We start from the raw sequence: 13,271 nt of genomic DNA, 5'->3' as shown, positions 1-13,271 counted from the left end.
GGATTAGCATTCTTTTTTATTATGGTTTACTGACCTTTAATTCTGGAAAAAAAACCTTTATCCTCTTCTACTTTCTCACCAGATCTTCTGACCATGCTTTTGTGGAAGTCTGACAACATGTTTGTCTGGAATATAAGAAACTTCACAAACTTTACATGCACAGGTTTCTTTCTCTTCACAAAGTCAACAACTGCATCAACCATTGCATCTGCGACATCAGCTGGTGTTGCACCACCCTGACCTAAAGGGTTAAAGACAAAAAAGGAAAAACAATAGTGAATAATTCACACAAAATATCTCATTCACACAAAACTATTATTGCCATTATGTAAAAAAAAAAATTAAGACCACACAAAGCATCTTACCAGTGCCAAGAGCTGGGAAGGTGACAGAGGTAATCTGGCGTGACTCGCACAATTTCAGAACAGACAAAACGACATTCTTAATTTCAGATGGGCCATTGCGTCCAATAATATGGATGATCTTTCCACATGGCAGGTTCCCGGCTGAGGTCACAATCTCTGTTTGCTGAATGTTTGATGATCCCACTATTAGAAAAAAATGGGTTTACCAATAGTATCTAAAGTTCATTAGATCACTCATGAAGGATTCAAAAAGTTAATGTCCATCAACAAGAAATGATAATAGATAATTAAAGAATATACAAACCAATCTGTGAACATTCTTGTTCCACTTGTAATCCAGCCGCATCTAAAATGGCCTTTGATACTCCTGGATTACAATTAAAAATTGACAGTTACATTATACTTCTCTTCAAATGTGAAATAAATTATGAATAAAACAGAGATTCATTCAAATAAGCAAGATAGTGTGTGAAGTAGGATTAACCTGCTTTCAGAGAAAATGTCGGATTTGAGGAGTTGACAATTGCATCTGTTTTTTCTTTAGTTATGTCTCCAGATGAAACCTCCAGAGTCACTTGACCCAGATGCATAGTGTGCACCCCAAGAGAGGGAGAGGAGACTTTGCCAACAAGCCCTAAAGAAAAACAAAAAAGATGTACAGTGTATGGAAAATCTCTACAGTTTTATTTTGTCACTATCCTAAATATATATCATGTGATATTTGGATATACTTTTGATCAGAAAATATCTTTCAATAGGATGTACACAAAAATAATTGTAATGGACATCAGAAAGTGTTACCAGAGGTCTGTGCTGACTTGCCAGAAATATTTGTTTTATTCATGGCAAGTCGATCTGGTCTTTTTGTGGTAGGTCCCTGGATCCCATTTCTAAAGTTGCTGGTAAAGCTCTAAAAGATAAAGCACAGAAATATACAAGAGAAAATTAACATGAGCAACTATGGTATATTATTCAAATAGTTTATAGTTAAAAAAATAAAAGCACATGTTGATCATTCTGTATGTGATGGGAAAAAAACCTTGACTTTGATCTATTTTTCCTTCACTCACCTGAATGCTCTCCTGGTCGGATGGGTGCACAATCACAGTTACCTCTTGAAGATTTGTAGAGTTAAATTCCTGGAATTCTGTCAGCATGATTCTGGCCACCAGATCTTTTGGAAAGCCAAGATTCCCAGTGCCGATAGCTGGGAAGACGACTGAAGACATTCTCCAGGTATCTACTTTTTTCAGGCAATCTCTAATGATCTGAATGAGTACCTTTTACAATGTAAATAAATATGTCCATTATCATCATTAAATAAGTACCATCTAAATAAATAAATAAATGGAACCTACACATGAGGCGCATCAGTTAATCAGCCAGCATTAACACAGTTAATGACAATTTTGTAAAATTTAAATTACAAGATTGTTATTCTCACCACATCTGCTGAGCCTGGTTTCCAAAATGGAGAAACTACATGGAAGACTTTTCGACATTTCAGGTTATAACCATCTGTGATGACCATTTCACCATAATTCAGATTGTTTGAGCGAGCAGCTCTGGTGATTTCTGACTGGAGCTGATGACCAGCAGCCTGAAGGAGTGCATTGGAGACGGCACCTTTACTGAGGTCCAAGTCCTCCGATATAGTGTTTACAATGACATCAGCCTGGAGAAACAAAAGAGAGACTTCTTTTGGAGAAATTCGTCACCACTGATTAACATAAAAATAATATAAAATACTTCACTTTTTAATCTGACCTGTATTCTGGTACAGAAAAGGCACAATAGTAAAAGTGTTCATAAAAAAAATTGTCTAATTTTCCAGTAAAAATATCTATCTACAAGAAAAATTACTTGAGAAGCAACACTGCATAAGATGTTGTGTATCTTTAAAGGGATAGCCAAAAATGAAAATTCTGTTGTGGAATGGGGTTTGGAATGACACAGAGATGTGCTGTATATGTAAAAATTTTGTATCGTCCAGACGAATATTACGTTTTGGGATCCTGAAACTGCAATTTTTTTGAAACCAGGTCCCAGAGTGGATAAATCTGAAAAAGACACCCTTGTGTTTTTGTGTGTACATCCAATCTGTATATTTTGTGAAACGATGATGTCATCACCCCTCATCTCAACCCCAGAATTACAGCACCACATACTGGTCTAGCATATACAATATAGTTTTGAGTCCGTTTCAGTGGTTTCGGAATATTTTTTTTAGAACAAGAAAAAAAAGTTTGGATAGGGAAAGCTCTGGCTTTGTGTGGATGTGGCCTACATGATAACATTCTTTATGTAGTGTTGCTTCTCAAGTTTTCTTCTTTTTTTTTTTTCTTTATTTCTAGTTTTAAGGATTTTTAGATTTTGTATGATTTTTTATTTTTTAAGTGAAAAAAGACTAATTAAAAATATATTTTTTTAAAAACTCTAGCATATTTTTTTGCTATGGTCTTTCTGTTAGTTTTTAACAATGATTCACTTACACGTGCATCCTGGATGTTCCCTTTGCTCAGATTGATTTTTAGTCCCTCTTTTGTAGTTATGGTCTCAAGAACACTCAAACCTTCAAATCTATCTGATCTGCCACCAGAGCTTGAGTGTGCTTGTCTTTCAAATTCTCTATTACCACGGACATTGGGACCTTCAAACTCTTGGTTTCTTCGACCATAATTTCCATGACCACGATAGCTGTTTCCATGTCCACGGCCACGACCACTTCCACGATAGCTTTGTCCATCGTTCCCATACCCATGAGGTTTGGTTTGATGAGGGAAAGTCATTTTGGGATTATAAGCAGCAAATTCTTTTCCAACAGCTTGAGCCATGGCTTTTACAGTGCTGCCATTATTGTCCACCAACTGTATCTCACTTAATGTGCTACTGGACCCTCTGCGGTTATGATCTTTGATGTACTCACACACTTCCTTGGCAATTGATTCAGTGCAAAGTTCAAGAGGACAACCAAATATCCCAGAACTAATAACTGGAATTGCAATGGAGGAGCAGTTTTTGCTCGATGCCTGGTTCAAGCTTTCCCTCACAGCACGTCTCAGGCGTTGTACAGTGGTTTGTCTGTCTGAATCACTGAAGCGAGGTCCAACAGCGTGTACCACATATTTACAAGGAAGACGACCAGCTTCAGTGATGAGGGCTTCTCCAGGCTTCAGAGGCCCATTTACTTCTGTGTGTAGGTCACAATAATGCTGTAGACGTGGTCCAGCAGCTTGGAGAAGTGCCAAAGCTAAACCACCAATGTGCTTCAGATCTTCATTAGCAGCATTGACCACAGCATCAACACTGAGCTTGCAAATGTCTGCCATCCTGACAGTAACAGTTACTCCATCTGGCATTCGAACTTCACAAGAGACCTGGCCAAAATCTTCAAAACTGCGTTCAGTAAATTCATCCTCTTCCTGTTCCAGCATGTCATCTTCCTGGAGCACCACCACAAATCTTTTTTCCTTCAACAGCATTGAGAACATCATTTTACCCTGTTCCTTGAAGTACTTCTTTGCTCCTGCCTTTTTAATGATGTGTGTGTCCGTGTAGAGAGAATCTGCCAACCCTTTAAAGAAAGTCATAGCTGGCTGGACAAATCCTCGCTCTCCAGACAGTTTGATCCAGGGTCTTTTGGAATCAAAATTTACTTTAATTTTATCAGACTTCATAAAATGCTGCCAGTTTTGTGATTTTCTGTCTTTTATGAATTTAACTGCTGCATGTGATTTGACACGAACGGTTTCTTCAATTTTAGCGTGTTGTACAATGAAACTTCCTAAGTTCTCACTGACCTCCATCACTGGATCTCTGAATCCAGTCACTATTACTTTGTCTCTCTGTGAAAGATTTATAAACACAGAAAGTTTTTTGGATGTATTGAATGATTTTTGCAATTTTTTATTGAGATCCTGCCACTCTGGCATTTGAAGGACACCCTGATCTTCTATAATGAGGTCTTTGGATGTAAGAACCATATTCACCCTCTTCTCTGCATCAACAAGTGCTTTTTCTGTGCTCCCAGTCAAAACAACATCTCCATTTTCGATTGTGTATACAGCAGTTATTCCATGAGATATAAAGAGATCTGTGGACATTTCATCACAATCCACTGATCTCAGGAACCCCAGAATTGAACGGTCAATCTTTAAAGGTTTCTGTTTCATACTTATTTTATTCTCAAGGACCCAGTTCTTGAACATGAGGACTTCTGTATTAAGATCTGATAAAACCAAGCTGTTCATTTTTTTGTTGTAGTCAATGTGTAGGTTTGGAGAAACAGCACTTTTCAGACCATCTTGTAAAAGCAGAGAGTATATGGCAGGAGACATCTCCATTTGCTCTGTCACACTGTTCTTCTCTCTCTCCATTTGATTTGTTGCTCTCTCGAAAATTTTCTCCATGATCGGTTTTAGTCCAGTTATCTCATGGGTCATTCCCACCAGTGTCAGGACACCTTTAGAGGCATCAAAATCTGTGAAAACCTTATTTTTCACCAATTCCTTAACATCACTCTCCACTTTAGACCACAAGGGGTGTGACACCGGCCATTCAGACGTTGTGTAGTTTGACATTATTTTCATGAAGGCATCACAGGCATTCTTACTCCAGCCATCAACGTGTCTTCTGGTAACTCCTTTCTGTTTTAGTAATGCTGGATCAGGACTGAGCAAAGCTTCAGGTTTGTCCATGTTTGTTTGGCAGAAGTGTGAGCTCATCTGGTTTTTAATAAAGGAAATCTCCCCTTTCTTGAGAAGGAACTCCCTGATGGCAGGATGTACACTGACTGTAATGGGATCGGGCAGCTTCAAATGTGGTCTGTTTCCACCATACAAGACTGTATCCAGTGATTTAAAGTAGGGATATATCTTGACTGGAACATCACAGATGTTATTCTCTCGCTTCAAAACTTTCTCTCTGGCTGAAAAAAAGAATGTAAGTTGCAGGTACAATGAATAAATGCATTTACGTCAATGAAATAAGATTTTATGTGTTTTATAAGATTTTGTTATGTTATCACTAAATATGGAACTGTACCAACGCAGACTACCAGCAGTTGCACGTGTACAGTATTTATACCTTCTTCCTCCTTAAAGGTAATAATGGCTGCTTGTTCTGATGGAATTGTGATAATTTCCTCTACTGGACCACCCCATTTCTCAAAATACAGTTCCAGCAGCGTCTTGTTTTTGCTGGTCTCATCTGTAAGGTTCTCCACCCACACACACGTGCTTCTCTCCAGTGCACGGGCCCTTAGATTATTCTTCTTGAATTTTTCATGTGTCCTGCTGTCCTCAAGGAACTTTCCTGCATCTATAAGAAAATATATTTTACAGATACATTTGATGAAGTCATATTATCAACAATGTGCAACTGTATGTACAAAGTATTAAAGGTGTCATATGATAATAGTGATGGGAAGTTTTTTTAAAAAATTTTTTTATGTGAAGCAGTTCTTTTGTGCAATTTGTTTCAATGAACAGTTAAAAAAGTTTTACATAGTCATATAATGATGTCATTAATTCCTTACACTATCCACACAAGTGAAAACATTTACTCAAACCAAAGACTGTACCAGGATGGTTCACTCACATTATTATTTATGGGGGAAATGTGCAGAGTAGCACAACAAAAGAAATACATGAACTACCCCATGGGGACAAAACACAGTCCAGGGCTTGCAATGACAAAACAGAGGTGCAGCACGCTGGCATGACACAAAGGGCAAGGCAGGCTCTGCAAGACAGGACACCTATACTGGGAGCCACTCCACAACAATGCCACAAGACAGAGTGCATAGGAAGAATGAAAAGTAAAGGAAAATGGATAGCAGATGAGGTAAATTAACTAATAATGAGATAACGGGGTCAGAGGCAGGGTCAACGCATTAGAAAGAAGAACACATGGCACATAGAAACAAACATGACATGGACACATGGCCAGTGAAAACACAGTAACACTTTAGAATATTGTTCCGTCATTAGGAAAAAATAAGTAACTCAATATTAACATTCTAGTAGCCAATTTAAACAAACAAGAAACTCTGATTAACGAATTACTAAGAAATAGCCATAGACTGTAAAAAAAGCTAAATTGAGGCTGCTGCCATCTTAGCAGCACGTCACCGGATGACTGAAAATGAGCAAAGAGGCAGGACATGGTTGGAACTGAGGTGCCTAGTTGCTGAAACCACACCCACCTAGCGAGACATGATCATGTTAGCAGGCAAAGGAGCTATCAATCTATCTTAGACACTATCTAAAATATTAATAAAGATAACATGTTATATCATTTTAAAGTTCTAAGGTTTACTATCAACGGTGATAGTAAACCTTAGATATAAATGTCCCAACACCAGTAATTGTAATTTGTGTTGGGTGTGCAAATGACAACATGCAAAATCAAAACAGGACTCCATACCTTTGTAATGAAATCGCGATCGCGAGATCAATCCACTCTTTCGCACTTGGGTAAAATGTCCATGAACGTCCATTGAAAAAAATTTTTTGTTCCCAAAATCATTGAATCCACGAAATATTGATATATTGTCCATTGTTTGCATCATAATTATTCTGAATGATCTGCTCTCCATCATTGTTCTTCAAGAAATTATGTGCCAACAAAACTTCTATCCAATGCCAAGATGATCCAACAATGTGTGTTCTGTTTATCTTCCGCATGTGTGCACATGTACACAGACGCACATCTGTCTCAACCATATAACCGCACAGCAAGCCAAATTATTTGATAATTGTATAAAATAATACCTAACATAGCACAAACACGGCAGAGATGCTAAATTCAGCGTCTGGAATTATCTGAAGTAACATGACGGCTCAAAGACAGCAGCTGCAAACCTGTCACTCAAGTGACCACGCCCTTAATTATGCAGAACTTTAAGGCTTAATATAATTCAAACTGTTGAGTTATTTGACCAGGTTGTAAACGTAATTTTTTTCTGCTGTAAAGTTGGGCATTTTAACATGGGACTCAATGAGATTCTGCACTCTTTTGGAGCCTGTCCCTAGCGGCCAGTCGATGAATCACTTTTTTTTTTGACATTTCTGTATTGGTTTCAAGAGAAACTGGGGGAGGTTGCCGCTTGGTAATAGCGCTCAGTTGAATGCACTAGTTCACTATTAGCTAATCAATAGCTACTAATTTTACTACTACTAGGAAACTGGTGTCGATCTGAAGAAAAAAATTAATAGTCCCAATTTATGTTTTATCATCCAATCAATCATATTTTCATAATAAAGAAATCATATATTTTTATGTTATTAAATATCTATTTAGTGTTTCTTTTTATGAACTTTTCTTCAAGGCAGCAGTGCAGCATTTTTGCAGCAGCGGCTTTTGTGGTCTACTGGTCTCAGCCATACAAAGGGGAACTGCTTATGCCCATTGTTTTATAAGCATATAAGGGCAACAGATTTTCTGTTTAGTCAGTCTCTATCTTGACTTAACCTATGCTCTATAGCATTCTGGCTTAAAGAGAGCTCTCAACAACTTTATTTTCCCTTAAGCAAAAATCTTTTACTCAGACTTTACTCATATTTTACTTAGATTTTACTCAGATTTTGACTTAGAAGCTTCTAAGATCTCATAAATATTATAACTGTTATTCTATTTTTTATGTTAATTTTCTTAAATAATTTTAAATTTATTAAATTTTAATTCTTATTATTCCAAAACAAAATGTCTATCATTTATTATTTGATCATAAAATTGATTTAATCAGCTGACCCGGATCTCCTCATTACATAAGAAACTATACACAGTTTCATAATGAATGTGAAACTAATCAATAGCTAATGCAGGCCAAATGACCAGTGCTACATTAACATTTTAACCGCTACTGTTACACAAGATTGTTTAATCAATAAGTATAGCAGACTTATGATTTGGTAAGCTGTTAATACTGTAATTACATATTACAATTCCTCATAGAGAACTAATTACTAACTACACTGTAATATAATATTAATAATACATTAATGGTGTATGTTTTACAATGAAATTTTAAAGGGTTAGTTTACCCAAAAATGAAAATTCTGTCATTTATTACTTACCCTCATGCCGTTCCACACCCGTAAGACCTTCGTTAATCTTCGGAACACAAATTAAGATATTTTAGTTGAAATCCGATGGCTCCGTGAGGCCTGCATAGGGAGCAATGGACACTTCCTCTCTCAAGATCCATAAAGGTACTAAAAACATATTTAAATCAGTTCATGTGAGTACAGTGGTTCAATATTAATATTATAAAGCGACAAGAATATTTTTGGAGCGCCAAAAAAAAAACTAAATAGTGACTTATTTAGTGATGACCGATTTCAAAACACTGCTTCAGGAAGCATCGGAGCTCAAATGAATCAGTGTGTCGAATCTGCTGTTCGGAGCGCCAAAGTCACGTGATTTCAGCCGTTGGCAGTTTGACACGCGATCTGAATCATGATTCGACACACTGATTCGTTTATGCTCCGATGCTTCATGAAATAAGTCGGCCATCACTAAATAAGTCGTTATGTTGTTGTTTTTTTTGGCGCACCAAAAATATTCCCATCGCTTTATAATATTAATATTGAACCACTGTACTCACATGAACCGATTTAAATATGTTTTTAGTACCTTTATGGATCTTGAGAGAGCAAGTGTCCATTGCTCTCTATGCAGGCCTCATGGAGCTATCGGATTTCAACTAAAATATCTTAATTTGTGTTCCGAACATTAACGAAGGTCTTATGGGTGTGGAACGGCATGAGGGTAAGTAATAAATGACAGAATTTTCATTTTTGGGTGAACTAACCCTTTAAAATGTCTTGTCTAATAGTTTAATAGTTACTCATTTGTTCTTGTATAGTTATTTTTAAATGACGGGACAGCATTTTAAAGTGTTACCAAACACACAAGATCAGAGAAGTGCACATACCATGTGCTCACAATGAACATGTCAAGAAAAGAGCACACAGCTAATGAAACAAGATCAACAGCCATGTTCTCACAACAAAAGACAAACATGGAGCATGAGGAGTCAGATCCAGACACTCTACCATTCCAAGTGAGATAGGAGTGTCAGGATCCATATCCTAAAGACACAACACACAACTGAACATAGTAACCAACTAACAACTATTGATAACATTTTGGATCATTTTTCTATGGCTACATTAATGTTTTGCCTGATGTATATTTCTATAGAGCTAAATGAAGATTAAGCTAAATTAAGTTTTTAGTGATTGTTTTGTATTTTTTGAGGGAGGGGTGGGAGGTTGTGTTATAAATTATATCACATATTTTATGCATAGATTAAAAATAAGTAATAACAACAACAATTATTGTTATGTGAAAAGGTAAATATTATTATGTAAACAATAAATGTAAATAGGAGTTATATGAGTAGAACAACTTACCACTGGGATTTTTAAAGGTCACAACAGCTTTTCTTAATTCCGGTATTAATTCCATGCCAAAGTCATTTTCAGAAAGACTGGTGATGTACTCCACCAAAAGAGTCAAAACATCTTGATTAAAATCATCTGGAAGGTCCTCCAGGACCACAGCACTTGACTCTTGAGGCTTTTTCACATCCAAATTAGTTTGCAGGACACTTTGATCTTCAGGAAAATTAAAAGTAACACTTGTTTAAGTCCTCCTACAATTAATTTAACCGGGATCATTTTATACCAATTAGGTAACTACCTAATTCATGTCTTTACAATTGAATATGAAAATGTTTTATGTGCATTAGCTATAACAGTAAGATATCCTAATCAATAAAAAAAAATCACATATTCATATTTCCAGATGATTACTTACTTGGTTCCTGATATCCACTTGCCTGCTCCATCTGAAACAACACAAATGTAAAACATTTAGAATATGTAAATGGAGAACACTACTAAACAAGTAGGGCAAGTTATTTGTTTTTTTCATCTCCACCCTTTTGAGACATTACAAATAAAATGACAACCATCTTCCTAGAGAAACTCTAAAATGTTTCTACATTTCAACCATAAAAGAGTAACATTTTAATAACTAATGTTCTAATAGGCCATATACAGAAACTTGATACAATCTAAAGGGTTTGGTTTGCACTTGCCACTTGTTCTGTATTCGGAAAAGCACTGTTGTTCCTAATTTATAGCATTATAAAATAAGTCTACTCACTCTTTGTCCAGTGCTGTCTGCCTGTTTCTCTGCATCACTGGATTTGAATTCTTTCTGACTCTCAGTGATAATAACATGTTTCTTCTGGGAGAGAACATCATCTTGGCCTTTAACGCAAAAAATCAGGCTTAGTCCGACACATTTTTCTCTTGTAAATGTTAGGAGTTTAAGGCTCCCTATATAGGCAATTTTATACAGTAAAATAATACAATAATATTTTGTATGAATTAGGTACCTAACTGATGTCTTTACCAAAAGAAATGTGTTAGTAAATACATGGGCAATAACAGTAAAATATCCAATAAAAGATCACAAGCAGCTGGAGACCAAAGTCTAGATGACTGACTTACTTGATTTCTGATTTCCACATGCCTGCTCCTTCTGAACACAAAAAAAAAAAAATAGAAAGCATTTATGACTAGCCTATAAATGGAGAACACTAGTAAACAAGCTGAGTAAGTTATTTGTTCTCTCCACCCTCTTTCAACAATATAGAGAAATTACAACAATCTTCCTAGAGAAACTGTAAAACATGTCCGTACCATAAAATAAGATTCCGAATTTTATGATAGACCATATTGTAAGTGGCCACTAGAGACCGCTAAAGACCGCTAAGGTAATTCACACATATTGTTCATAAATATATAGACTTGACACAGCCTAAAGAGATGTGTAGCTATAACTGCGCAATTATATTAGCTACAATTGCAGCGTCTAATTATACGCACCTTTTGTCCAGTGCTGTCTGCTTGTTCCTCTACATCGCTGGGTTTGAACAGTTTCAACTTGATTTTCCTACTGTCAATAGTAATAATGTGTTCTGCCTGGGAGAGTACGGCATCGCGGACTTAAAACACAAACAATCAGATTTTTGTGCCTGAAGTCCATATTTTTCAAAGTGAGGTTTCTTTCTTTCTATTGTCAGTTACAGTGCAGAGTAGGTAGTACAGGCTATATATTATGTTTAATAACATCATAATATCTTAACAGCTTGATTGCGTTTATTTATAAATATAAGTAAAAACGCATGTTTTGTGTTTAGCACTTACTGTCAGGTGATTTGAACAGAATCGTAGCAGAGTTGCTCTTGTCATTATATTGCACGACGCAGTCTCCTCCCTGGGATTTCTTCTTGCTCTGAAAGTGAATATGAAGTTTATTTTTCACACTTTTTGCGTGTTCAGACCCCCAGTCTCCTTCTACAACGATGGGATATTCCATCGTGATCCTTCTGGTTAATGAGGAAATGACTTAAGAGTCAAGTGTTCATAGTTGAATCACGCCCTCCTGCTTATTTTCACTTTTGTTTCTGAGATAATACTGTGAACGTGAAACTGAGGAGGCGTTTACAGTAGGTAGGACACGACACTGTGTGGATCAGTGTGAACGGGGATCGTTTTGAACGTTGTCTTATACGCGAAAAACCCAAAGGAAAAACTGTTCCGTTCTCTCTCCCTCTCTCTCTATGAAATGTCACTTTGGTTTTCAGTGGCATTGCAACTCATTGAAGTAAACCAATTAAAAGTGGGGGAAACTCACATTATAAAATATAAATAAATAAATAAATAAATATATATATATATATATATATATATATATATATATATATATATATATATATATATATATATATATTTTTTTTTTTTTTATTTATTTATTTTTTTTTTCTCCAATGCATGTTGGCCACAATTATTGGCACCCCTAAAAATTCTTCTGAGTAAAATATCTTTGAAGTATTTAGGTTTTTTTGTTTGTTTTTTTGTTTTTTTGTTTTTTTACACACCAAGGTGACTCGCAGCATGAAATTGTCAAGCCATGTCTTCCTGTTCCACAGGAGTACAAATATTAGGAAACAAAAAAGGCCACATTCCCTTAATCATTCATCACAATGAGTAAAACCATAGTTCTGATGCACAGAAAAAGATTGCTTCACAAAATAGAAACTCGCTGTAAGAAAATAGCATTGAAAACGTCCATTTTCACCATCAGGGCAATAATTAAGAAGTTCCAATCAACTAAAGATATTACAAATCTGCCTAGAATAGGACATATGTCTAAATGCCTAATGGATGTTCCTAATGCATGGTGAGGAGGAGAGTTTGAGTGGCCAAAGGATCTCCAAGGATCACAGCTGGAGAACTTCAGAGATTAGTTTAGTCTTGGGGTCAGAAAGTCTTTTAAAAATGATCAAACAGCACCTTCATCACCACAGTTAGGAAGGGTTTAAAAAAAAAAAAAATCCACCTTGCTCATTCAAAAACAAACTCCAGCATATTCAGTTGTCAGACATGACCGGAACTTCAAAAGGGACCTGGTTCAATGATCAGATGAAACTAAAAAAAGAAAAAAAAAAACTTTTTGGCAGCCAGATGGGACAAAAAGTACCCTGTGTGTAAGGTTCATGTTTACGGTACAGCATCTTGTTCAGATTCTAGAAAATACCCCCCCCCCCCCAAAAAAAAAGGCCGTAAGGATCTTTGAAATAACTTGGAGAAGTGATATGGAATATGGAACTGTAATGCAGCCAAGACCTGCCTGGAATTACTTTAGCCATGCATTAACTGGAAAATAATTGCACACCTCAAAATGTTCATCAACAAATCAAAATCAAGTATTCAACATCCCAGTATAACTACCTGTATACATAATACATGGCAGCTAAATACTGTGCATTTGTGTTTGTACAATAACTCAAAATAATGCTTAGGCTATTTATAAAATTGTGTAACA

At 36.2% G+C, this 13,271-nt stretch overlaps 2 protein-coding genes across 2 annotated transcripts in view; one reads left to right on the top strand and one right to left on the bottom strand.

The window, feature by feature from the left end:
- The window catches only part of LOC137028370 (protein mono-ADP-ribosyltransferase PARP14-like), a 36,880-nt gene extending 25,083 nt beyond the window's left edge, over window positions 1-11,797 (bottom strand). Inside the window, exons 1-15 of the mRNA XM_067397130.1 lie at window positions 11,591-11,797; window positions 11,270-11,388; window positions 10,892-10,922; window positions 10,542-10,648; window positions 10,191-10,221; window positions 9,785-9,988; window positions 5,451-5,684; window positions 2,858-5,292; window positions 1,810-2,040; window positions 1,436-1,645; window positions 1,167-1,275; window positions 850-999; window positions 670-732; window positions 366-548; window positions 35-241 (exon numbers count right to left, since the gene is read on the bottom strand). Of these exons, the coding sequence (XP_067253231.1) occupies window positions 35-241; window positions 366-548; window positions 670-732; window positions 850-999; window positions 1,167-1,275; window positions 1,436-1,645; window positions 1,810-2,040; window positions 2,858-5,292; window positions 5,451-5,684; window positions 9,785-9,988; window positions 10,191-10,221; window positions 10,542-10,648; window positions 10,892-10,922; window positions 11,270-11,388; window positions 11,591-11,762 (4,486 nt within the window). The 5' untranslated portion in view covers window positions 11,763-11,797. The remainder of the gene's footprint in view (window positions 1-34; window positions 242-365; window positions 549-669; window positions 733-849; window positions 1,000-1,166; window positions 1,276-1,435; window positions 1,646-1,809; window positions 2,041-2,857; window positions 5,293-5,450; window positions 5,685-9,784; window positions 9,989-10,190; window positions 10,222-10,541; window positions 10,649-10,891; window positions 10,923-11,269; window positions 11,389-11,590) is intronic.
- kcnip1b (Kv channel interacting protein 1 b) overlaps window positions 1-13,271 on the top strand; it is a 137,204-nt gene that overhangs the window by 53,607 nt on the left and 70,326 nt on the right. The gene's annotated exons all lie outside the window — the stretch shown is intronic.

Source organism: Chanodichthys erythropterus, chromosome 10 (assembly GCF_024489055.1).
Source record: "Chanodichthys erythropterus isolate Z2021 chromosome 10, ASM2448905v1, whole genome shotgun sequence".
Taxonomy (NCBI): Eukaryota; Metazoa; Chordata; class Actinopteri; order Cypriniformes; family Xenocyprididae; genus Chanodichthys; species Chanodichthys erythropterus.
This window is presented reverse-complemented; position numbering and strand designations above follow the sequence as displayed.